This window comes from Ambystoma mexicanum, chromosome 8, assembly GCF_040938575.1.
Source record: "Ambystoma mexicanum isolate Mex_15411 chromosome 8, UKY_AmexF1_1, whole genome shotgun sequence".
NCBI lineage: Eukaryota > Metazoa > Chordata > Amphibia > Caudata > Ambystomatidae > Ambystoma > Ambystoma mexicanum.
In genome coordinates, this window is record NC_090929.1 from 300,149,578 (window position 1) to 300,176,359 (window position 26,782).

General features: G+C 46.5%; 1 protein-coding gene across 14 annotated transcripts in view; it reads right to left on the reverse strand.

Moving 5' to 3' along the window:
* The window catches only part of EHMT1 (euchromatic histone lysine methyltransferase 1), a 2,375,011-nt gene that overhangs the window by 506,851 nt on the left and 1,841,378 nt on the right, over nt 1-26,782 (reverse strand). For all 14 annotated transcript variants that reach the window (XM_069609714.1, XM_069609713.1, XM_069609712.1 and 11 more), the window contains one exon: nt 16,474-16,578. In XM_069609714.1, coding sequence (XP_069465815.1) covers nt 16,474-16,578 — 105 coding nt within the window. The remainder of the gene's footprint in view (nt 1-16,473; nt 16,579-26,782) is intronic.

The window sequence follows — 26,782 nt, forward strand, 5'->3', positions numbered from 1 at the left end:
CTTAATCCCAAAAATGGATGCAATACCGGTACTCACCACTATCAGAAAGCCGGCGTTTTAAAACCACCAGACTTTTGTGTAAAACTGAACAGAGGAACCCAAACCAGGCCAAGGAAAGACTTGCTAAGAGGTGGATACAATGTAAAACTATATTCTGAAATGACTTGAAGGAAGTAATTATTTAATGTATATGTAAAAATTGTAAGTTTCATTTAAACTGGGAACTAAAGTGACATTTAGCTGAATTCTGCCTGACAACTACCCCCGACAGGAGAAACCTGATCAGCCACTCTTCCCAGGCCTAGCTGCATCCTGCTTCCCCACCAAAAGGAGTTGACACCTCTCTGATTAGATTAGGGGAGGGGCACCTGCAGGAGGTTGCACAAAGCCTTGTCCTGGACTCAGGCAAATGTTATATTGGGGAGGCTGTAAAGTGGGAGGAGAAGTGCCTCTGGGAGCCACCCGAGCTGGAGGTGGGCACAGGCAGAAGCTTCCCCCATGTGCTTGGGAACCTAAACCACACCCATCTGGGCCAGAGCATAATTTTAAAAAGATAGATAACTCATAGTGCGGACTTGTCAGAATTATATAAGTAATATCATTATTCTTGTGATTTTTCTGTGCACGTTTTAAGAGGTGTTAGGACCCTGTGGTGTATGCTGGGGGGGTTGCTATCGGAAAATAGGGTCTTACTCCAAATGTCTGCACGTTAAAAATCTGACACTTCATCAATTAATGTCCATACTCCTTGCGCACATGTGTGTACATTTTGGTAAATGTCCGATATTGGTAAACCAGTCAAACAGCGCAAAATGTTGTCATTTTTGAATGCAAGCCCCCAGGAAGATCAGAGGCTGACAAGCATGGACCATAAGGAATATATAATGTGTACATGTAATCTCAACAAATTGTGTATCTGGGAAATATGTATTTGAATCAAATATAGATTTGTGGGCAAATTGACGAGGGGAGGATCCTCTGACCCATAAACAGACATCATGATGACAATCCATTTCCTTCCCCCAATCATGGGAGAGGGGAGGATTGGGCCAATGACAAGTAGAGAGGGGCAGGCTCAGTTATGCCACGCACACACCCACTTGCAAAACACATAAAAAGAGACTGCTGGGACAGGTAGAGACGTTCAATTCCATTTTCTGCGGGACGCTCTGCCGGGAGACTCCAGACTTCACATCCATCAATCTCCAAAGACCAGAACTTTACTTCAGAACTTAAAGCAAGGGCCTAAACCCACAAACTGAGAACTCTTCTCAGCAGGCCTCAGCAGCCTTAAAATCATCTGCAAACTATTCCACAGCCGGGCGAGCTGTTTGAATTCTGTGCCAAGAACTTTTGCCGGAAGGGCAGAGCTGACCCAGACCGCTGTGAGCAGAACCAGAGATCCGGATCGCTGTGAGCAGAACCGGGGCCTGATTGACCCGCCGAGCAGACAGAACTGCCGCCGGACGTGTTGACCAGATCCGTGACGAGGCCTAGTTCAAATTTATATTGCGAGTACCTAGCAGAACTGTGCAGAACCAATCTCTTAGTTAAAATAATCTAATTCAAGCTATTTTAACCTAAGTAGAACTGCCTCCTAGAAATCGTGTCATCTGTCATTTTTAAAGCTGCACAACTGTCACCTGTCAATTCAACAGCTGCAAGCTGTCACCTGTCATTTTGAGTTTTACTTTAAATCCGAAAATCTACCTTTATTAAATTGTCTGTATCTCTGGAACCGTTTGGACTAGGAAATTTAACTTTCATTTTAAAGCTGTGATGCTAGGCTTTCCAACGAACCTAGAACAGACTTCCTACTCCCTATACTTTTTCCGCAAACGCGATTTACGCACTCGCGAAATTTACCGCGATTTGGCTCAATTTCTCCACTTGTCAAAATAGCAGCTCCATTCTTTCCTTTGTTAAAATCCGTTTGCAACCTGGTAATAACTCAGAGCATTGCTAAAGTGAGCCTGAACTAATACCAACAAGCATCTCTCACTCACCCTGAATCTCTAGAGAGAATTAAAATCAATTTTAGCATCTTTTCACTTCATTGCCACCACAGTTCAAAGTAATTCGCCTGCGTTTAAAACTCATACCCGTTTTCTCTAAGCTTGCTGGGGGAACTGGAACTGTGTATTGCATTATCAAGTGTGATTTGTTGGGATTCTTGAAGACTGTGGGCTCTCCTTTCCATCTCCTTATATTGTATAAAGGGGGGGAGTGAGTGGCCATAGAAAGGTGATTACATTGTTGTTGGTTGAAATCATATCAAGTTTATTGGCTGTACTGCATTTTATTCCACCTTGCATTTCCTTGAAACCATCAAGCATTTTCAGCTACCTCATCCACTATACTACTCCTAAGTAATCAAGTGTACCACTGTAACATTACCCATTGTGGATCCACATCATATGTCTAAGTTTACTATCAGATATTAATTATAAAAGTGTGATATCTATATATTGTTTAATTTTTCAAACAAACCTTTTAAATTTGCAAAACAGACCTACTTATTGGCTCAGGGGGATTCTAAGAGAGGGGTGTTATATATGGGTTGTCATCCAGAGTACATGAACTGGACCTAAAAATATATCAATAAGGGTTTCCCTCAGCATCCCAGACTAGGCATGGACTTAGCTTTAGTGTTGAAGTGAAGCCGCTTAACAGTAAGGGGGATCAATTCCGATTTGGCCAGATTAATTTTGTAGCCAGAGAACCTGGCAAAGTCTGATGTCCTGCATGACCGGTGTTAGGTTGGCGTTAGGGTTAAGTATATATAGTAGGGTGTCATCCGCATAGAGCGAGACAGTCTGGAGTGAGCCGCCTATTGGAATACCTCAGTGTTTGTGGCGCAGGAGTGCAGCCATTCCCTCTATCGTGAGGGCAAATATAAGGGGGCGGGGGGACAGTGGGCATCCCTGACGCCTGCCTCGTAATGTGAAGGCGGTGGGCAAAGTTTGGTAAGTGAGAATTCTAGCACTGGGGCTTGTGTATAACAACCGGATGAAACTTTTGGAATTGTGGCCCAATCCCCATGCGGTGCAGAATCGCATACATGTAGCGCCAGGACACAGAGTGGAACGCTTTTTCTGTGTCGAGTGTTACAGCTGTTGCCTCGGATTGTGGGTCAACTTGTGAAATGGTTCCAAAAAGTCTCCTCAGGTTTAAGGATGTGGATCGAATAGGTATGAAACCTGATTGGTCTGGATGCACCAGTTTGTTCATATGGGATAGCAGTCTGTTAGCTATGACCTTGGCATACATGTTGGTGTCCGTGTTAATTAAGGAGAGGGGTGCAGTACGATTTAGAATCTTGTGGTGGCTTGTGCGGCTTAAGTGGGACGGTTATAGTTGCTTCTCTTAGGGACTCCGGGAGCGTGCCAGATGCTAGGGCTTCTTCCCACAGTGCAAGTAGTCTGGGGGATAGATCTTCTGCGTAGCGTTTTGATTAACTTTGCCAGCAACTTCCCGGCTTTGTTTCCCTCCCCATATCTCCTGGCTCTGGCCGGTTGACCGATAAACTTTATTTCCCTCTCAGCTAGGGTTCTAAGTTTGTTCAGTTGCTCCCTCAGCGGTTTTAGGGTCTCCATGTTGGGTGTCCATGCATGCACTTTTTCCAGTTCTCTGAGATCGCCTTCCACCCGGCTTAGGTCTGCTCTGATGGTTTTCAATATACCCCCTGTTTTGGCGAGGAGGTGCCCCCTGGTCCATACTTTAAATGTTTCCCAGAGCATGGCTGTCGAGGAAACCAACCCCTCATTTATGCTGAAGAATTCTCTGATCTCAGATCTCAGGGGCTCTATGGTCGACTCACCCTTCAGTAAGGATGGTGGCATGCGCCACGTGCGATGGATCTTTTCTGTGGTGTCCATGGTTATTTCTAGCAAGACAGGTGAATGGTCAAACATGCTCCCTCCAACTGGATAGTGCATTTCCCTCAACTTGGTTTAACAGTCTGAATCAGTGGGTGCCTGTTTGCGGCCAAAACGTACTACTTCGGGGGGTTGCCGCCCCAGTGTTCGGCGCAACTATTGGTGTACAATGGGTTTGTGTATCACGGCTCTTCCTGGCTAGATAGGGCTCTGCTTGAGATTATGCAATTGGGACTTTGTGTTACAGTTTCACTCGGTCAGTCATTGCTCTGGGTTTCCGGAATGTGTCGTTCAATATAGGCCATTGCTTCGCTCGGTTTTTCCAAAAAAATGTGCACTTCCTGCATTCTGGAGTCATAGTTTGGCGGAGAACAGCATGGCATAGATAATTTTCCTATCCCACAGTGCTTTCTTAACCTGTTCAAAAGAGAGTCTGGCTGTTTGGACCCCACTGGAGAAATCCGAGTAGATGTGTATCCGGTTAGAGTCATGGGTCAGGATGCCTATCTCCTGTGATAATCATAGGATTAGGTTGCGGTCCCTATAGAGTCAGGCTATTATCGTGCGTGGTGTAGCTCCTGGTTTGGGGGGCAGAGCCAAGGATCTGTAGGCTCTATCAGAAAGTGCTGCGAGAACTGGGCCTCAGGGAACAGTGATCGAAGGATCTCCTCCATGAATTTCTCCATTGGAACATTTATGGCTTCTTCTGCCACCCCAACTACCCTGATGTTGCTATGTCGGGATCTCGATTTGAAGTCTTCACATTTCTCCCGGGTGGATTTGAGGTTCTTTTGGATCTCTTCTATTGCTTTCCCAAGTGTGGTCGACGTATCCTCCAAGGTGCTCACTGTTTCCTCCGTCTCAGCTACCCTGGCGTTCATTTTTTGCATGTCTGCCCTAATTGAGCCAATGGTGCTACCTAGATCGTCCAACTTGGAGTTGACTGCTGCAAACCCAGTATGCAAGGCACTCATATAAGGGTCCATGTTTGACTCTATGCGTGATTGGGGTCCCGGGGAGGACGCCTGGCTGAATCTAGGGGCCATGTCTGTGCAGTTTGCGCTGGTAAAGGCATCCATGGGACCTTTGTTCTTGTTGCGCCTGGCCACTCTTGGCATGACCATATAAGATAAGTAAAGGGCTGAGGAGGGCTGGGCGCAGTACAGGATGTCTGGACCGTGGTTTCTGGTGTGCCTGGCAAGACGTTTGATCTTGAAGGCCTGGTGGCATGGAAGCGAAACACCCTGTATTTGAGGTACCGTAGTCTCTTGTGTGGCTGTGATGTCCCATGTTAACATGATCTTGCAGGGGAGAACGTCGCTGTGCGGTATGCACTCCTCCGTGTGGTCAATTTCAACCCACTGTCTCAGGGTTGCATGGCATGAGTCGGGGCGATTGTACTCGTCTATCTTTGGGCCCAGACAATTATCCTGTGCATGGGGCGCGCGCCCGTGTAGCTGTGCCGGTCATGTGGTTTAACAGATCGAGGGCTCTGCCGTCTCCCCTGGGACCATTGGTTTTGCAGTGCTTCTACGGCCTGCTTTCCGGTTCTACTTAGCGTTATTGCCTTGCAATGGTATTGATCAGCAGGTCCCTGCTGTGATAAGGTTGAGGGTAGTACAGACTCTCTTACAGTTCTATAGCTCGGGGCTGGAGCAGGAGACCGGGAACGCCCGGGGGGGGGTGGGGGGGGGGGATTGAATCGTAGGCGAACTGAACTATGCTGAGCTGTGGATAGTATGGCGGCCCCCTCGCAAATATGTTGAGAGCCTGGGACATGTGGGTGCGATGGTCCGTGAGGCTGCAGGCTGCCCCGGGAAAGCACTTTTGCACGTACCTCATGGGCTTCGGGCCCCTGCAGCCGCGGTGCTCTGTCTCTCAGTTTGCGTTGTTGTGCGGCTGGAACCCAGGGGGAGCAGGGCGGAGGCCGAGGAGCGGGCACGTTGTGCTGCAAGCAGCAACACAAGTGTTCTTGACCCGCTGCTACTCGGCCTCTGCTCAGCCCTCCTCCAGATGCAGCCTCCGACGTCTGGCAGGAAGCCCCCTCACGGTACTCTGGCTGAGCACGGCCACCTAGCGGATGGTGGTGGTGCGCAGTCACCCCTCCTCTGCTGGGGATACTCGCGCACCAGGATGGCATTGGCGGGATCTCCCAGCCCTGGCCGCTGACTCTGTGGGTGACTGATACAGCGGTGTTTCCAACTGCCACCGCACAGTGGGCCAGTGGGCCACTGTACTCCTAGCGGTTTTGGCCAACAGACCGCAGGACGGTCTCAGGGCTGTCTCACCATCTTCCTCTCCTTACATGCTTGTTACTGCACGGATCTCTGTCGTGTTTCACCTGCTGCAGCCCGGATAGTGCCCATGTGCCTTCCATGTATTGACGCCAACAGTCACCTTCTACCTCAGGATTTTGCTCTCAGGATTTTGGTAGTTACGGAGCTACCACTTCAGGCGGTCATCTTTGTCGGTGCCCAACAGCGCCCCCGAGGTGCCTCGTCGTTTGTGTCTTCTGTGTTCTATGTCTCGCTCCAATATTGAGCTTCATTTGTGGCTCTTTCAGATGACCTTGTTGTGTTATTACCTCCTGTGGAATTTCTTTCAAGGTATGAGATTTGCTGTGTAAGGTTTGTCGTAGTCTCACAGGAGTCATTCCGTCTGTTTGTGGTCAATATTTTGTCTTTTGATTTCGTACTGTTTGAATTGATAATCATTTATGAGACTGCAAAAACCTAATATTAGGAACTTATCCTTGCTGGATATCACTTTGTCGTGTATATCTTGTGTTGTAAGGTGCATGTCTACTATGTCAGTATCTTCGTCGAATGGGAACTCAATTAGACAAATGTCCTTTGATTGTATATTCCTTAGGTTCCATATTGCATGTATCAATCGCAACATGTTTATTCGGTTTAGGATTAGATTGGCTTTGTTTTCCTTAATTTGTTCGATCCTCACTTTGTATACATCTAAATTCTCTCTTGGATCTGTAAACATTGGCAGTTTCAAATTTTTTCTGAGGGATGGGTTTGTAGTTATTTCATCTTCATTTCACCAGCAAAAAAGGTCCTCTGCCTACTTGTTCTAAGTTGTGCTCATGATATGCGGTACGATTTGGTACGTTACTCCTTCGTTGATGTGTTTCATCCAGCGTGATTCTTGTGTCCTCTAGCTCACCTTCCGATATATCGTTATGCATTATCTCATTTTCACTGTCAGAGAGAGATGTTTTCAATTGATAATATTCCGTTCTCTGATGTTATGGTTTCTCCTTGTTCTTATTTGTCGACAATGTATAATGAGGCGGATTGCTAGTCCCTTAGTGACCCCTCCGAGTTCATAATTGACTGTTTCTGTTCTTCACTATATGTTGATAGACCTACTAATAAATCTATCATGTTGATCTCTGGAGTCCATTTTTGGGGTTGCTCTTTTTTGGTTCTTTGATGATTTTGTTCTTTGGTTGTTTGTTGAGGAATGTTTATTACTTATATGGTTGTTACCTTTGGCGTCACTGGTAGTGTTAGGTTACGTAGAAAAGCTCTTGATCCTCTCTTGGCAATCTTCCGTTTTTCCAGATTTATTTTTTTTTTCTTGTATAGCTGTTTTCCTGTTGTCTTGTCTTTGGTTTGCGCCGAATATGGCGAAGCTTTCGGTGGTTGCTTTTGTCGCTGCTTTCTTTTTGGTTATTCTAGTCATCTGAGGTGCTCTCTTTTTTGATTTGGCTTTGCTCCATTTTTTGAGTTTCTGGATTCTTCCGTTCTTGTTGAACTGGGATGGATTTTCCTAGATTTCTTATTTTCTCTGTCTGTACAGTTGTTTCTCTTCTCGATTTTCCAGAGTTGCTTGGGTTAACATACTCTTGATTTGCATCGGGTTCAAGTACCAGACGTTGACCTATTTTACTCTTGTAAGATTGGCTTGTTTTGTTGTTTTTGTATTTCGTTTAATTGCGTCTTATGTAAACCTTGGTTTATTAGCTTTGTTTGTAAAAGCAAGTTGTCTTTATGTGATCATCATTTCTGTTAGTTTGTTTGCAATTTCATCTTTCTCAGCACTGTTCTGGCTACTTCAAATAGGCGTTCCTGCCATTTCAGTGATGCTTCCACCTCTTTGTCGAGTCTGTTGTATTTTCGTTCCCAAGGCTTCCAAAAAGATCTGCTTTGTGTGGATTAGGGGTAGTAAGGATGCTTGCTCCTTTTGGGTGTCTGTCATCGTCTCGTACAATTTCATGAACGGTAGGAGTGCATGTGTAGATACTGTTAGTGCATTTTGAAGATCTAGCGGATAGTTGTTGGGATCGCTAGGTATATCTTGTGTGAAATATTGTCTATGTGTTGAGAGGACTCGTTGGACGAGCACAAGTCGGTCTCCTGTATGTGATCGGGTTGCTCTTGTGTATTTTCCTTTGTTTCTTCATACTGAGCATTCATCGAGGCGAGTTTTGGCTGCTGCTGTTGATCCGGTGTAGTTTTCCCTTTTGCTGCGCTCGGTGTAGATGTCGTCTTGTGGTCATTGTTGAAGGGTGTCGATGTCATCCCTTTGGGCTATTGTTGCATTGGCGTAATTTCTGATTTGAAGCTCTTATGTTGTTTTTTCCGTGATTCTCCATTATTGACGATTTCCGTTATGTCTAGTGATAGTCTGGTCGCTCTCCGTGTTACATCTTTGCATTTATTCAATGAATTTTCAGGTAAGGTACTACCCTGCATACATTTTAGTTGCCATATGAGCTTGCCATGATCAGCTTTTGTTAGCAGTTTGCTGGTGTTACCAGCAGTGGTTAATGAGCTTCTCTTCTCCCTCTTGCGTAATATGTTCTACAAAGTCTGTTGTGTATTGGTTTCGGAATCCAGTTGGACATATTCTGTCCTCGTTTTGCCTATGGATAGGTTGGAGGGGTGGGCACGTTGATCCTTGGGCCATGTCCATGTTGTCAAAGACCAAATTGACGTTGTTCATCATTTTTTGGCTGGGGAGTTGGTAGGAATGTCTGTTTTGATTGTACTAGATCAGTGTGTAAAGGATTAGTTGCTATTAGGACATTCTCTTGTTTTGTTTCCTCATTTTCTTCCATTTGCTGTCCATTTTGCTCCATGAAATCTTCATAAGTCGTGCGATTTCTGATTGCTAGAGCCGAGTGGTTATCCTTGGGTGGTTTCATTGATCCCCCGCCCCTTGGACTTGTTTTCGCACACGTGTTCTGTTTTTGTCCTTCCTTTGAATTTTGGTTTCTTGTGATCTTCCCCGTTTTTCCTTCTTTTTTCATTGTGTTCCAAGTTAGTGTTTGCCTTTGAGTTGGTTTCTTTCCGGGGGAGAAGTGTTTTTTCAGTAATCAAATCTTGATCGGCTCCACGTAGCAGGTCTGTGGGCCTGTTGGTGTGTCAATTTTTCTGGTGTTGAGCAGGTCCGTGTTTAGTGGTCCCAGGATCATTTTCAGAGTCACAAGTCCTCTTGAAGAAAGTGTCGTTAGATTTGAGTGCACCTTGTGTTACCGTTTCTATTGGTTACTGCGGTATACAGACATTGATTACAGGGAGATCGTATGATGGTTCTTCCTTTGGGTTCTGTCAGGCTTTTGCGTTTCAAGTTGTGTGATGATAACTACTCGTTTAGTATCGTTTTCTTTAGTTTCCGATTTGGCTCGTGTGCTGTGTGTTTTTTTCATGCTGTCTCGAAGGGAGGGCCAAATGTTCTTGCCCGCAGTCCCGACCTGTTCTGGCTAGGGCTCAGATTTTCCTGGGGGTCTATATCTTGCCCCTCGCCGTTTCCACCAATTACTTCCCACATCTGAGTTAATCAGTGATCAAGATGCAAACATGTGGGTTGAAAAGGTGATTATCCGCAGTCTCCAGTTAGAGTAAGACAGTTGACAAATAGCTTTGTAGGCCGCAGTCTGGCTGTCACGATTCGCTATGTATATCTTTCGTTGTTATTTCGATGGAATCTTTTTTGGTTCAAGTTGGATGTCAGGTGATGGGATTCAAAAAGCTGTTCGGACGTAGGTTTTTGCTTTGTGGGTTGTGAGGGTCGAGTGCTGTTACTGAGGCAAGTGACAGTGTGTAGATTCTTACCTTCAGTTAACAGCTCCCTCTGGTCCTTGATCTTGCAGACCTTGCACAGACTGCAGAGACTGCCCACACTCCGCTGCCCGCTCCGCGGCTGGTGTAGGGTGAAATCGGCGATTCCAACAGTTCCTCGGCTCCTCCTCGAATGTCAGCATGCAGTTCCTTATGGATTTTGGTTTTCTGGGACTTGTCCTAATGATTTGGGCTCTTAGAGGAAGATGTTTTGGAATTAGAACCTCTAATAAGGGTTTCTGGGACATGTTTTTGAATCATGTGGGATAACCCTGAATCTTTAGGCTTCCCTACTGGTTTTGACGAAACGCGCAGAGTTTCACCACTGGGTACAACCTCTGCCGCGTCAGTCAACATTCAACGTTCGGTTGTAGAAGTGTTATGGGTAGCGTCCTATGGGGCCTGTCATGAGGCGACCGTGACTTGTAGTGCCCAGAGGACAGGGAATCCACCAATCTGCCCCTAGACACCAAATCTCGACTTTTGTCTGGCGGAGCCGACACATCGCCGTGGGTTGTGTGTTTAGTGTGGGAAGATTTAGTGCTCTTGCTGCCGGGTGTAGTCCCCACAACAGAGCCACCGGCCTATCTCCCAGGGTCGGGGGTTAGCACTTGGGAACGTGACTCTTCCCAGTCACCCTCGCCGACCGAAAAGGCGGTGTCACTGCCGTCACTGGAGGCTCCCCCCACGTCCATGGCAGCCTCGGCCTGCATGGCGTGATGGGCCCAGCGCTTCGTTCTGCAATCCTTAAGGGTCTTGGGTCGAAAGAGCTTACAAGCTTGACAGTGCCCTTCATCGCGGTTGCGGTTTAAACAGAGGTTACAGACCCTGCGTTTGTCGATCCATGGACATTTTTTATTACAGTTTGGGCAGAATTTAAAGGGTGTCTAATCGATGTCTGGGGAAGGCAGCCGGACAATAAGGGGAAGGGGAGGAAAAATACATTGTATAATGACCGCCCCCCCCAACCCTCCTTATTGTAAGGGCCTAGGCCCGTTGGGCCTTCCAAGGCCAAAAGGGGTCCATCGAAAGTTGACTTTGTCCGATGGAGGCTAGTCCTTTTTCTTGTTCTTCACTGCATCAAGAGTACGGCGTTGGGCGTAAAACGACAAAAAGAGAAAGTATCTTTTAAACTTTGCAGCAGCAAATGGCGTTAACCGAAATTTAACTCTGCTTAATGCGACCGCTCACGATGGTGGAAAAAAACAATCTGAGGGACCTCAACGCATGAAGGACCATGGTTACAGTGGATGTCGCACTAGAGATAGTATTACTGGCACGCCCTGTCGAGGTCCCTTTTTGAGTTTCGAAAACAACTGTAATACTCCCCAGCTTCCACTACATGTCAGCCTATGCATAGCATGTGATCTAAGCAGATTCCACAAGCCTCAAATATATATATATACACGACCGCAGGTCGTGGACAAAGATTTTATTTGAAATATATGAGAGCTCTGCATAAGGCGACCAGCTAGCTGGGTGGAAACAAAATAATCTGAGAGACCTTGACGTGTGAGGGATTTTGGATAAACTACACGTCACGTTAGGGATAGTGTTACAGGCACGGCCATGTCGACGTCCCCTTTCGATCCTCGAAAGACAAGATGCAATACTCCACGATCACCACTAGATGTCGGACTATATGCACAGTATGCGATTCAAAGCAGATTCACAAGCATTTTTCATTGTTGCATTATTTTTATTGTGCACATTCAGGTTTATCAGGTATGGCCACTAAACGCGACTTGTGCCACGAGATTTTCGCTTGTTCTTTGGCCATATTGTAATCAGGCCTTCTTCCTGTATTGCCAGGTCAGGAAATCCCTTATAAGGGTGTGGGTGTGTGCGTGAGCGTGTCTGGTTCCCCTTCTACATCTGTGGTGCCAGTCTCTCTAGGTGTGGGGCATGACTAAAGAAAATAGTTGTCCCCGATTCGACAAATACTGGCTGTCTGAATGATTTAGGTCCTTACCATTGGAGGCTTGAACTTGCTTCCACAGCTTGTATTTTGGATAAGCGGACTCCTCCTGCAGCCATTTCGTTCAATCAGCTTTGCATTTCCACAGAGTTGCTGCTGGAAACCGAATAGCCAGGGAGAGGAACACCAGATTGTGCGCGTTGCTTATAAGCTGGCCAAGAGCTGCAGGAAGATCCTCCGACTCCCTGGAAGCAGGACTGACCAAGCCTGAGCCCCCCTCAACAGAGGAGTATGCAAGGAAAGCCCATCAAAACAGCCAGGAACCACAGTGTTGCTATTTGCAGTGACTGTCCCATAGCAGTGCAGGAGTCCCCAGACGTCCTCCCTCTTGTCCCCATGATTGAGGCACACCAGGATCTGCAGAGCTGCACAGGAACAGAAGCCATCTGCTGCAATTTTCTTCAACCTAAAGGTACTGTACAGTCAAAGCAAACGCACCTCTTGTTGTATAACTGCACTTGTTCTCGGTAGGTGAGACTGGTTGTGTTTGCTCTGCAGAGTTGCCGACAGCTTCTTTACTTCACAAGCCTAAACAGCTTGTGGCCCTGCTTTGATTTCTTCTTTTCTATAAAGACTTCTAAAACAAGTGCTTCAGCTTACCTAGACTTTTGCCCAATTGACTTTGGCCTAGCCTGGCTCCCTGAATGACTTCTTCCCTCCGACATTGTGTTGTGTCTTCTTTCCAGGAAGGGGTTAACTAACTTTGCAAAGGGGGTTACCAAAAGTACTTAACTGCTTAAGAATATTTGTGTGATCGCTTGTTCTGTTCTAATCATCTTTTTCTTCGACACACTCCTAAGTCTGGTTCTAAATGCAAATAGTGGTATATTAATGTCCAGTCTCCTAGTTACTAAAGTCACCTGAGGGTGTAGGAAGTGTCTGTGTGCCATCCCAAATAGGTACTTACTGATTTAGAAATATTAAGAGTGGGAATTTTGGAGTGTGTGTGTGTTACTATTATATTGCCCCCTTCTGAAGAAGGCTTACTGTTTAGTAAAATAATTGTTTAATCAAGAAACCTTGTGTCTAAGAGTTTATTTGAATACTGGTCACTGTGAATCTCTGTAACTCCCCTACAGCTCACATTGACCCCTCTTGAGATAAGCCTGGCTGCTCAACATGCTACCAACCTGTGTAGTACAGACTTATACCAAAGGTTGGGTTCCTATTGCCAGGAAGTCAGGATTGTTGTAGTGCACCCAAAGGGTACTGCATACAATCTTGCCCAACACCTTCTTACTGTTATCCGACGATCGACTACATAACATGGAATTTAATGCTGACTGTTTTTGACTAACTCATTTGAAGGAAAGACTGAAGCGTCTTCTGTTTGAATGACAGCCCCTACAAAATGTTTTGACTGGGGACTAAGCTCGACTTTTATTCGTTAATAGCGATCCCCAGTTGCTGACATCTCTGGGCTGTGTCTCCTGTTATGTGCCAGTCGTCCAGATAAGGGTACAGTGGAATTGATTGTCTGCATGAGAATGCTGCTCTCTGAAACCTCTTTTTCCTCCTCACCTGATATCTCAGGGTCCGTATCCGATGTTGGCCTGCGGAGTGCTGCGTTTCTTCTTTTTTCCTGAGTGCTTGTGATGCTGGAAATGCATTGGAGGGACAAGGCCTCCCTGTCCTTGTCCTGTAGTCCTTTTTCATTTGTGTTCTGTATTGTTTTCTGCCCAGGAGTCCATGTGGGGCTCCTGGCAGTGCAGCTCTTCCTGTTTTTGGTTTGGTGTACAGACCCATGGGATACCCTTATGGCACCCATGGGTGGGGGTACAACCCTGAGCTCTAGTGTATGTTTCTGGGCACATGTGTGTGGCCCACAAAGCAGGGTATGGGCTGGTGGCAGCTCCATGCTGAATTTGACAGGTGCCCAGAGTATCCGCCATTTCGAGTATCCTCCAGCTCCGAGGGACCATCGAGCACCGCTAACCTTCGCCGAAGAGCCCTGGAAGTCAGACTCTCAAAAGGCTGCCGACCAGAGACTGGGACCGCCAAGGCGAACTAAGACGAGCACCGGACATTCCGTTCACCGCCGTCGACCAGGGTTTGCATAACTGCTGGAGGCCAGTCGAAGCCGGGTTGCCCAGAAGAGGGGACCGCTTGACACCATGCCATCGACGACCAGAGCCGCATGCTCCTTTGCCCAAGACTTGATTCACGGACGCGCTCATCCACCCGCCTTATCTTGCCAGAGACGGCCAGGCCGTCGACACGCCGAGGAGCATCCGCCGGTGGGTTTCCTGACTCCCCCAAAGACCGTAGAGATGCTGGGCCACAGTTCTTCACAAACTTTTTGTGGTCGTGAACTATAGACATTGAGGTGCCCCGCACACCTCTTCCTTGTAGGACACCTTCGACTCATCGTCGACAAGCTCCGCCAGGACCGAAGCTGCTGCCTCGACGCCACCGAACTTCCATCGAGGATTCTCAATGCCGAGTTCACTTTCTTTGAGGCCCATCGACGATCCTTGGCTCCTGCTTTAAAGGGAGTCATTCAAGAAGGATCCCTCGACGCTTCCTCGAGGAACTCTGCTATTCCAGGTACATTGGGGTGGTAGAAACATTATAGAAGGGAATAAGACTAATTGAACATTAAATGGACTGGGCTTGTGATTTATTTTACAGGTTATCCAGGTTTGGGGGGGGGGGGGTTCCTCCACACAGAACTGTTCTAGCGGTAGGGGCCAGTATTCTGCCAACTGTTCTAACCAACTGCTTTTCCTTTCCTCCTATGTCTATTGTTGGTTACCTTTATTAAGTGATTTGTGTGACATTTAACCAGAGCACAGTTGAGGTACTTTAATGAAATCCAATAATAATTGTGGTACCACTTAGAACTGTATATATTTGCCATTGTAGATTTACTGAGCACAAATCGAGTTATTGTGATTGTGTATATAACCTTGAACCTTAATTATATAAAGACTGTGTTTTAACTAATACAGTGTGTGGACATTCCTTTGTGGGGCCATGGGGACTACACTGTACTTAAGAACCAGCCTCCATCACCTCATGATATGCTAGGCTTTGCTTGCTCGTCCATTGCTGGGGTCCTCTGTGCCTCTCCTCTACCATATAGAGAGCAGAAGTACAGACCCCCCCCCTCCAGTCTTTACAGCACTGACCCTCAAAGGAGGTACGGTCTGCCCCTGGAGAAAGCCACTCTGTTTGCCTATGATATCAGCAAGACTGAAGTTCCCCGGGCACAGCCCTCAATTGGAGAAAAAGTCAGTAGGCACACAAAAAAAAAATGGTCTGATGAGAGAGATACAGCTGCTCTCCGGAGAAAGATTAAGCAGGACGATAATCCCTTATGGTTTTGAAGCAAAGACAACCTCACAGAAGATCACACACATGAATAACAAAAGCAGGTGAGCGGGCAAAGGCAGCAAGGATGTAAGGCAGAGAAATGAGGATATGAAAGTAGTGGTGCCGGCGACTCAGCAAATAAAAGGGGGACAGAGTGCCAAGAAAATGGCTAGGGAAGCAGGTAGACAAAAGTGGGAGCAATAAAGTAAAGAACTAGTGTCTTGCCTTCAGTGGTGAAAAAGAGTTGAAACCCGTAGGGGGAAGTTGCCGAAACAAAGATATCCTGAATGAGACATCTTGAGACAGCAAATGGACCGTCAACAATTAATTGGAGAATGACATGAAGGCACATTCATCACGGTGCCTCCAGGCATGCCATAACGTCCAGCCAGAGTGTGCCGTGACAGCTGCTAGAACTGCTAGTACCTTTGTGAAGACCCAAGGGGTTGATGCAATCCCAAAAGGAAGTACTTTGAATTCGTAGTGTGTGGACCCCACTTTGAATCATAAGTACTTTAGATGTGCTGGCAACATTGAAATATGAAATTATACACATTTCATATCCAGTGTCGCCATGTAGTCTGCCTTCTTGAGTAAAGGGATGGCCTCCTGCAATATTGTCATTATGAACTGTTGAGGCTTAACACATGTGTTTGCTGATCTTAGAGTACTGGATGTTTTACCTCGGATGAAGGGTGGAGGTCCATGACTCATTTCTGCAGCAGATTGTAGACTAGTAGTAGCTATACTCAACATATGAAGGATTAACAGGATTAATTAACTGCACACTGGATAGAGGAGAATGCCACGTTAGTCACTGAAGCTTGGATATTATTGCAGAAAGTACCCATATTTCACAACAGCATATTGACAGATTCCATGCATTTATTACAATGTGGATAAGACGTGCATGGACATGTATTGTAGAACTGTATGGCAGGTTAAAGAGCAGCATGAGAAGAGGATGTACCATTAGTAAAAAAAGAAACACTGTACAAATAAAAGAAATCAGCCAGAAAATGAGCGCAACTAAAAAAACTTCAAAAACCTCTTAGATAGTGGCCATGGACAGCAGACAATGAACAGCGTGACAAATTATGTGCACATTATTTCTTTTCTTTAGGTCCCATGTGATAAGGCCATCGACAAGTACTATGCTTTGGGTCAAGCCACTTGAAATGTCAAAAGAATCGGTAACTTATGAAAAAGCATTGATACTTACATTGTCTCTGATGTTAATATCTGCCCCTCTGGCAAGTAGGAGTTTCACCAATTCCACATGCTTGTACTCAGTGGCCCAAATCATTGGTGTCCAGCCACCATCGTCCTAAAAATGAGGGAAAAGAGTGGCCATAGGTAAATGGTTCTACTGCCTCACGTAAATGGCTAGATTGCACTGGCTGTACTGAAGCAGGAGCCCTGCTTTGGCCAAATATTTCCAATTCAATGTTGCCATTCATATGCTGAGTGAAACCACCATGTGCCGTTTGAATACAGCGCCTCGATGCCCATGGGTTTAGTGTGCTTTATAAATGTAAAAATAAATACAGACTTCGGTTTTGCTATTCTTTTGCCAATAAACGACATGCTCATGCTTACAGATAACAAAAGATCAGTACACTGATGCAGTGAAAAGTAAAAATGGCCATTTGTTAGGAAAGATGTTCTCTATTGCACCTTTCACTCAATTGACTTCAATGTTAATGTTAAAGGACATTTGTACCGCGCACTAATACCACCGGAGTGGTCCCCTGGCATTCTAGCGGCTCTGAAAGAGGGGAAAAAGGGAGGGTGAGTTAGTCGGAGGAAGCTGGAAAAGTGCAAGAGAGCAGTGATGTGCTGTTGGTGGCCTCAGCCCGGTGGGCCCGTTGGCTGGGCCTGGGGTGTTTGTGGCCGGTAGTTGTCGTGTACTGTTGTGTGAGTCTATGTGGGTTTTATGTTTTGTTGTTGCAATGTAGTGAACTTTGTGCGGTTTGTTGTGCTGTAGGTCTGTGGTTGTGTTTGGTTTGCAGTTTGAGAGATGTAAGCAGAGGGGGAAATTGTTAGTGGATTTGTTAGTTGGCATTTCTCTCTCGTAGTGAGGTGCTGGGTTTGCGTAATCTCGCCAGTTGGGGTGTGGGAGCATTTCTGCGCCTCTGTCCTGATCTGGGCTTGCCCGGTACTCACAGTCCCTTTCACATCTTGCCTCCACTTCCATCTACTTCCTTCATAACCTTACCTGCCTTCCTTTTCCACTCATACGGCCAGTGTACCTGCTAATGTCCACAACTCAGAGTGCAGTGATTGCTAACATTTAGATAACTCTATAACAGTGTGGTACCTGGTAGCAATTATGAGGCGAGTGAGGATGTTGGCTGGGATTTTTGATTCTGTCTTAATGGGTGTTGCTTGTGTTCTATTTGACTTGCCGTTACCTGTCTAGTTGTGGTGGGAGTTTTAGTCGGTTCTGGGTGTTGTCAGTGTCCTTTTAAGTTTAGTCATCCTTTTTCCTTTGTTGTTTCGGTTTTCACTTTGAGTCTGTGGTGTTGAAGAGCCAGTTTTTTAGCAATTTCCTGAATTTTAGGTGATCTTTGGTGTTTGATACTTTTGGGATGTTGTTCCAAGTTTTTGCAGCTAAGTGGTAGAAGGAGGTGCCTACAAGTAAGGTTTTTGTTCCAGGCGGATTTCGTTGCTTGACCTGAGGAGTCTCGTTGGCTTGTAGATTATCATTTTCTTTTGTGGGAATTCTGCTCCTTGTCCACTGATTGCCCTGTGCGTTATGCACATTGTTTTGAAGGTGATGCAATGTTTTACTGGGAACCAGTGGAGTGTTTTAGGGCAGGAGTGATGTTGTCTCTTCTGAATAGTTTGAGGAGTAGTCTGGCTGCTGTATTTGGGATCCGTTGTAGTTTCTTCAGGAGTTATTCTGGTATTCCGAGGTTTCCGATTCTTGACATGACGAGGGCGACGATTGTAAGTGTTTTGTGCATGAAGGAGAGAAAAGGTAGGATTCTTCTTGTCGTGTGGAGGAGGAAGAAGCATTTCTTGACTGTTCCTTTTGTTTGTGGTTCTAAGGTTAGGGTATTGTCCATGAGGACTCCCAGATTTTTTACTACCTTATATGGTGATGGTGCAGTTCCCATTTCCGTTGGCCACGGGATGGCTGTTTCTTTCTCTTGGTCTTTGGATATGATCAGAATTTCTGTCTTTCCTGGGTTGATTTTCAGATTGTTGACCTTCATCCAGTTGAAGACTTCTTTTAGACACTCGATTAGGGTGGAGTGATCAGCTTGGGTGTCTTCGATTTTGTAGATGATTTGAGTATCATCTGTGTAGTTGTAGCATGTAATGTTGTATTTTTTGAAGATTCTGATACTGGAGTCTGGTAGATGTTGAAGTACAGTGGTGATAGTGAGGATCCTTGTGGCACTCCAGTCAACTTGTGGGGTGGATTTTTAAAGGTTTAATCCATACGGTTTCGGTTTGATCTGCTAGCAATGATTTAGTCCAGAGTAGTGCTGTGTCTGTTATGCTTATGACTTCTAGTCTTTTGGTTAGGGTGGCATGGCTAACTGTGCCAAAGGCTGCAGAGAGGTCTAGCAGAATATGGGCTGAGGTTGCGTTTGAGTCTGCGTTAGTTTTTAGGTTGTCCCAGATGGATAGTAGTGCTGTTTCTGTTCCTCTTGCAGGTCTGAAACCGACTTGAGCTTAGTCTAGCGGGTGGTGTTTTTCTACGTGTTCTTGTGTTAGTTTGTATACGTAGGTTTCAAGGAGTTTTGCTGGGTAGGAAATGTTTGAAATCAGCCTGTAGTTGGAGAGTTCTTCTACATCACCACTTGTGTTTTTTTAAAGTGGTTTAATATATGCTGATTTGAAGGTCCTTGGTACAGTTCCTGTTGCTAGTGATAGATTTAGAAGGTCTCTAATATTCTGCTGGCGTTCCTTGTGAGAGGATTGATTTGTAGATGTCTGGGGGACAGGGATCCATGGGTGATCTTGCTTTCTTGCTGTGTTTTACCAACATTGCGAATGCCTCGGCTGATATTTCAGGAAAGTTTTGGAGTTTGTGTTGTATGTTTTGTCGGATGTCATTTATTTTTTTCTTGAAGTGGTCTGCCAGGTCGTTGCATAGTTTCTCGGAGGGGGTTGGGGTGTTGTCGCAGCCTCATGGGTTTCTCATCTCTTTGATGATGTTGAACATTTCTTTTTGTGTGTTGTTGGCATTGGTGATTCTGTCATCATAATGCCTTCTCTTCACCTTTTGAATTTCCTCGAGTTGGCGGGGAGATCACGAATGGGATGATGAGATGGTCGCTGCACAGTATTTGTATTGGCGGTGCTATGGTGATGAGTTTTTCCTTGGTGAAAATTGCCTCGAGGGTGTGTCCTGCTGAGTGTGTTGCCCCTTTGACTATCGGTCGTAGTTTCATGGTGGTTTGTTGTCCAATCAGTGAGTTTAGGGAGTTGGCGTGACTGTCTTCAAACCAGATGTTGAAGTCCCCCGGGATGATTAGATGTTCGTGCTAGATGGCTATGTTGATGATGGCTTCTATGAAATTGTCGACAAAGGTTGCATCGTATGTCGGTGGTCTGCACACCAGGATGAATGTGATGTTGGTTTTTGGGATCGTTGTTGGGTGTGCATGGTTTCACAGTTGATGTTGAGTGGTTCGTCTGTTTTTATTTTCAGGTGTTCTTTGAATGCTATTTTGATGCCTTCTCCTTTTTTGTTTTTCCTGTTTATTTGTAGGCATTTGAAGTTGGTTGGAAGGCAGCTTTGGAGTGTGATTTTGTAGTTGTCGTCCAGCCATGTTTCTGTGATGAATAGGATGTCAATGCCGTTGTCACGAGTAGGTCGAAGATCTCTTGTTGAGTGTTTTGACATGGATCTTGCGTTTATTAGATTGCAGTGGCGTTTGGAGGTGTAGTTTGGTTTGGACTTTCTTGTTGGGGTCGTCTTCTGGTCGGTTTTGAGGTTTTCTTTCTAGTCGATCTCTTGTTGAGGTCTTGGTGCCGGAGTGTAAGTGTCATCGAAGAGTTCTTCTAGGTTCTATCTTGGATTTTTGTTTTCATTGGGTTCGTCTTGCAGGAGTTGTGGGTGTCAATTGGCAGTTCCTCTTGTTTTGGTGATGTAGGGTGTTATTGCATCAATCGTGTTTTTGTTGTTTCTAGTGTTGGTCATCCTTCTTCTGCGTGGTTGTGTTTGGTTGTTTGATGATGCTGCTTCTAGCATTGGGTTGGTTTGTTCTGGTGACCAGTTATCAGCGAGGCATGGAGTTAAGTAGAGGGATTTTTCCCTTCTCACAGTGTTGGTTCGATTTTTTTTCCCATTTATGGGGGTGCGTTCTGTAGTTGTGGTTCTTAGTTGCTGTTCCGGAGTGGTGGTTCTTTCTTCTCTTTTCCTTTACCTCGGTATGGGTCGTTTGCGCAGCATTTTAAGATTGAGAGTTGTTTTAGTCTTGGTTTGCTGATGGCGAGTTGGTTTTGCTTTGGTCTGGTTGTCTTGTGGTGTAGTACTGGGTGTGGGGGGTTGTCCGCTACCAGTTTGGGCTCTATCTGCAATTGGTCTTTTCGGCCGATGTTGCCGACTCGTTCAGTCGATGTCTTGAGAGGGGTAGTGGAGGTGGTTGGGGTTATATAGTTGGGTGTTATCGCTGGTTGTCCTTACTGCCCGTCTTCCTGGATGCAGTTCACTGCGGTGAGCTAGCTATGTGGGATTAAGGATATCTACTAGCTGAAAAAGTGACTTTCAGGGGCGCAGTTAGGACTCACTGCGTTATCTTATGAGGCGTAAGCCCCTAATCGTAGTGTCACTCCTACGAGAGACCTGTATAGGGGGGGGGGTAAGGTTTATGTCTAGCAGATCAGATGAGTACAGTATTAAACATTGCTTGACTTTTGTCTAACTTGAGGGTGAGGGAGAAAGATGCAGTGCAGTGGGGAGTGAGTAATCACATTGTTTAATGTGGGTTTAAGTGGCTCGGATTCTAGGGTAGAGTGGTTGCTCTACTCCAAAACCAAGGCCACTCCTACCTTACTGGTCCTTGTAGTCGATGGTTGACGGCAAGCCACTGGCTTACCCTGCGGACACCTGCTGACACTTCTTGGAGCCGCCTCTGTTGGAGCCGCCCTTTGCCTAGGGGCCCTTAGCCGCAATGGGGCACCCTTCCGTTTGCTCGTTTTTGAACTTGCCCTGACCTTTTTTGAAGTAAAGCCCTCCGATTCCCTTGCATTTTGCTCATTAAGGGGAAACAGACTAGTCCATAAGACTGTCAGTACTTAGAATCTACGTTTCTCTTTTTGCAGTGCAGCGGGGTTACTGTATAGCTCCTTAACTTGTATTCTTATGGGTCTATTGTTAAATTTGTATATGTGCCTAAGACAAGTTGGTGGTAGCAGTACAGTTTTTATTTTACTTGTGCACTTTTTTTGAGCTCATCGCAAATGGCTACTAAAGGTGGGCACCACCATAAAATGGCCATTACATGAGGTTTTTCACTTGTTCTTCGGCCATGTTGCAATTTGGCTCTCTTCCTGCCCTCTCAGGTGAAGAAATCCCATTAAAGATCATGCACTTGCCAGGGTCTCTGCTGCTGGGAGAATGTGAAACCAGTAGTTGTCCCTGACTGGGTAACTACTGGTTGCTTGAATGTGGCAGATCCTTTCCATTGGTAGGCTTGGACTTGCTTCAAACTCCAATTTGGGATAATCAAAGGACTTCTGCAGACATTCTTCACAACTACGTTGAAATAAATATTCCTAAAGAAGATTAACCTGCTCACGACCACAGGAGGACTTCTGCAGTCCTGCTCCTCTGCCAGATCTCAGAAGACCCTTGTTGGTGCTTCAACCATTGGATTAGTAGGGCCAACTATTCTAGACCACTGCTCGAGGTTGCAAGCTGCCAGAGCCTTTGGATGTGTGCCTGGACTGCCCAGTGAACTGACCAGCTCCCTGCTGAGCTACCTCACAGCAGCAGTCGCTGTTATGCGTTAAGTCTCAGAACTTTGGTGGTCGGCAACTTGTGCCATAAGGTTTACGTTACTTACCTGTAAATATTGTTTTCCAGCATGGGTCTGGCATGGATTCACATGCTCATGAATATTCCCCGTCGTCAGGCTGGGAATCCTTGGTAAAAGAAAAAACTTTCACTTCAAAACTGTATTTCAACTCTAAACCAATCACTGTCCTCAGGGTCATACTGCCCCCATCCAATGACAGTCCTCTCCCTAAGCTCCACCCCTGGTGGCCATCTTCAGATTTGGTAAGCACGTAAAGTGGCAGTATGAACCAAGAAGAGCCACAGAGGGGAAGGAGGGAGGGTTTGCATGTGAATCCATACCAAACAGATGCTGGAGAACAATAGATGCAGGTAAGCAACTTAAACCTTCTTCAGCATGGGGCCTGGCATGGATTCACATTCTCATGAATAACTATTACACAGCAGTACATATACACAACCATGGGAGGCAGCAAAGCTCAATAGAAGCAATAAACAATCAACTCTGGAACAGACTTGCCTCAAACAAACCAGTTGCATAGCACCGCTTGGCTGACTCAGGACTCCTCCCTGAAATCCCTGTCGATGCAGTAGAACCTCGAGAAGGTGTGCGTGGACCTCCACGTAGCAGCCCTGCAGATGTCAAGCAGGGGCACACCAGAGAAACGCTGTCATTGCTGCGATGGCTCTGGTGGATTGGGCTCTCGGACGTTCACAAACAACTGAGAAGTATTCTGAAAATCCTCTGTACGTGCCACGTAGATTTTCAATGCATGAGCAACGTCCAGCGAATGTAAGGCCCTCTCCACGGTGGCGACTGATTCGGAAAGACGACCAATAATACCAAAGTTTCGTTGAGGTGGAATTCGGACTGTACCTTGGGCATAAAGGTGGGGAGTGTACGCTGTACCACCCTTTAAGCGTGGAAAGACAAGTAAGGCTGCTTGCAAGACAGGCTCTGAATCTCCCAGACCCGCCTGCCCAAGGTGATAGCCACGAGTAAAGCCGTTACCCACGAAAGAAACTTTAGCGGAGCCTGATGCATAGGTTCGAAGGGCAATCCCATGAGCTTAGTTAGCACAACAATGAGCTCCCAAGCCGAAGCAGGAGCCTTCCAAGGGACCGAGAATGCATCTCCAAAGCTCCTCGGTTGAGGGAACCTGATGGCAAACCCTTGAAACTTGGCGTTCGCCACCTTAGCAAAGAAATTGATCTGGGGGGTCAACCCCATTTGTCGAACACCAGATCCACCTGGTCCTGGCAAACCTCCCACTCGTGGCAAGAATGAAGTTCCCTGCTAAGCGAGTCCACAATGGTGTTCTGGACTCCCTCCAGGTGAAATGGAATGAGGAACATGCCTTGACGAATAGCCCACTGCCACAGGCCCTGGGCCCCTTCGGAGACTCTCAGAGATGGGGCCGCTCCCCACTCCCAATCCCCCTTCTGGATGTAGAACATGGTTATGGTATTGTCTGCAAAGATCCTCACCACCTTGTCTTTCAGGGCCCAGAATATGGCCAGAAATTCCAGGACGTTTATGTGTAGGTCCTTTTTGTCCGGTTGCTAGAGGCCTCTGGCGTGCAAGTGTCTTGTGTGGGCTCCCAATCCCTCTAGAGAGGCACCCGTGGTGACCGTCTCTTGGTAAGGAGGAACCTGAAACAGAGCTCCCTTGATGAGATGCTGTCGAACACCCCATCACCGCATCGCCCGACGGAACTCTTTGTTGAGAGAGATCTTGTCCGTAAAGTTCCTCAATACTTGCATCCACCTTGCATCTAGGAACTCATGGAGAGGTCTCATGGGCAGTCTGCAGAGGCGAATGAGGTTTATGCAGGAGGACAACATGCCCAGAAGCAACTTGATGGATCGCACCATCACTGCCTAGGCCGACAAGTGCTGCACTTTGCTTTGTATGGTTTTCACCCTCTCCTCCGAGGGAGACGCCAAGCACCTAGGAATAGCACGTTCTGAGATGTCTTCAAGCAAGACTTTGGATAGTTTATGGAGAAACACAGCTCCGTCAGCAGATGTACGGTCCTCACTGTGTGCTCACTTGACAGGGACCGCGTGCAAGCATGCACCAGCCAGTCCAGGTAGGGGTATACATGGATGCCCTGCAGATGAAGATGTGCCGTGACCGGGGCCAGACACTTTGTAAACACCCTTGGGCCGCCTTCAGGTAAAAAAAAGCAGAGACTTTAACTGGTAGTGCCGACCCTGAACCACGAATCGCAGGAACTTGCAGTTCTTTTTGTCAATGGGGATGTGGAAGTAAGCGTCCTCCAGGTCCAACAACGTCAGAAAATCTCCTTGCTCCAGCTGGCCGAGCATGTGCTGCAACCCGACCATCCAGAACTTTTGAGACATCAAGTTGAGATTACGTAGATCCAGAATCAACCTCCAAGCCCCTGTCTTCTTTCGAACTAGAAAGTATCTGGAGTATAAACTGCAGCCCTAGAATCGCTGGGGGACGGGCTCTATTGACCCTTTCCGTAGCATGAACTGCACTTCCTGCAGAAGCTGCAGTCCATGTAGTTCCTGTCGCTGAATCGGAGGGATACGAGGACACTTGCATTGTAACTCGAAGGTGTGCCTCTGTCCGAGAGCCTCCAGCACCCATCTGTCCGTGGTGATCTTTTCCCACGTGCTGATGAACTTCGTTAGCCAGCCTCCCACTGGGGTGCGTAAGTGGGGGCCCAGGGCAAAAGGTACGTTCAGGCCTGCTTGGGGGGAGGTGTTCTGCCTTACCGATGGCGCCAACGCTGACCTCTGCTGCCTTGAGAGCGCCCCCTGTAAGCTTGAGTGGAAGAACGCGAGGGCTGCCTGTAAGGGGTACTATAACCCATTGAAGATCTTCCTGCTTATCCTTTGGAGGAGGGAAAGGACTAGGACTATCGCTGCTGCAAGGATCCCTCATAACGTGCCATCTCAGTGTCGGTCTTTATCACCTGCAAAGACTTGTCGACGCCTTTCCGAAGAGGTTTTCTTCCCCATCGAACGGCAAGTACAGCACCTTTATCTGAACGTCTTGGCAGAAGTTTGTAGCTTTCAACCAACCTTGATAGCGCAGAGACACCCTGTTCCCGATCTAGCGAAAACCTGTGTATGGGACAGGTTTTGTGACTAAAACTACCACCATCCGAGGCCACTTCACAAACCTGAAAGAGTTCCGGAGCCTTGACCTTATCTTTCGGTAGGAAGTCCAGGATAAGCCCCAGATTGTACCAGAGTTTGCGGTCATAACAGGCCAAAATGGCTAGGGCATTCGCTGCCTTTATGGTAGAGGCTGCCGTGTAAATGATCCTCTTGCCCAATGCATCCAGCTTCTTCCCCTCCTGGTTCGGAGGTAGCATAGCTGCCGATAACTGGTTTGCTGAGCGTTTCCTAGCTGCAGCCGAGACCAGCGAATCCGGGGAGGGCTGAGATGTTAGGCACCCGAGCGCCGAGTTGGGTACCATGTACTTCTTTTCCAATCAGTCCTGCTTAGTAGTGGCTGTACTTGGATACTTCATAAGGGCTAAGCCCTCAACCCAGATGTCGTCTATGAAGGGAATGGACATGATGGTCTTCCTCCTCAACTCGTTGGTACAGTAAGCTCTACTTGGTCTCCTAAGGGACCAACTGAAACAGTTTTGAGGCCCTCGAGATGACCGAATGAAAAGATCCAACTTCATCCTGCGGGGAGGCACTATGGGGCTCGTCCGCCACAATGAAATAGTCGCCCTTGTCAGCACCAGTAGCCGTGTATCCAGAGCTCCAGTAAGTCTAGCTGTGACAAGGATGTGGTGGCGGAGGGGTCAGATGATGCAGACGACCCGCGCCCCCTATTAGGCAAGATTGTGTGTGGTGCAACTACAGCAATCTTGACCTCATGGCAATAAAAACCTAATGTTTGGTATAAGTCTGTACTAAACAAGTTGGTAGTGTGGCTGAGGAGCCATGCTTATCTCAAGAGGGGTCATTGTGAGCAGTAGGGGTATAACACAGAGATTCACAGTGACAAGTATTCAAATAAACTCTTACACTCAAGGTTTTTTGATTAAACAATGTTTAACTTACTTAAAAGTCAGTTATATATGCATTCTTCAGAAGGGGCAAAACACGCAAATTCAAAATATACTTCAAAACACACACTCAGTTACTCTAATCAGTTGATGCCCATGGGGGATGGCACACAGACACTTCCTACACCCTCAGGTGACTTAAATAGCTAGGCCACTGTGGACATTGATTTATCACTGGTACATTTAGAGCAATACTGAGTTTGGTGCAAAGGTTAGATAGGGGAATAAAACAAACGTTAACAAATAACTCAAACTGGTAAGTACTTTTTGAACCTTCCAATGTAAAGTAAATTAACCCTTTCCTGGGGGAAAAGGTAAAAACACAAAGTCAGAGGTAAGAAGAGTCTCTCAGGGAGCCAGGACAGCCAATGTTAGTTGAGAAAAGTCTAGGGGAGCTGAAGATCTTATTTGCAGGCAAAGGCAATTAAAAATCTTGCAATGTTTTTAGAAAAGTTTGTGGAAATAAAATCACTTGAAAAGCCACCAGC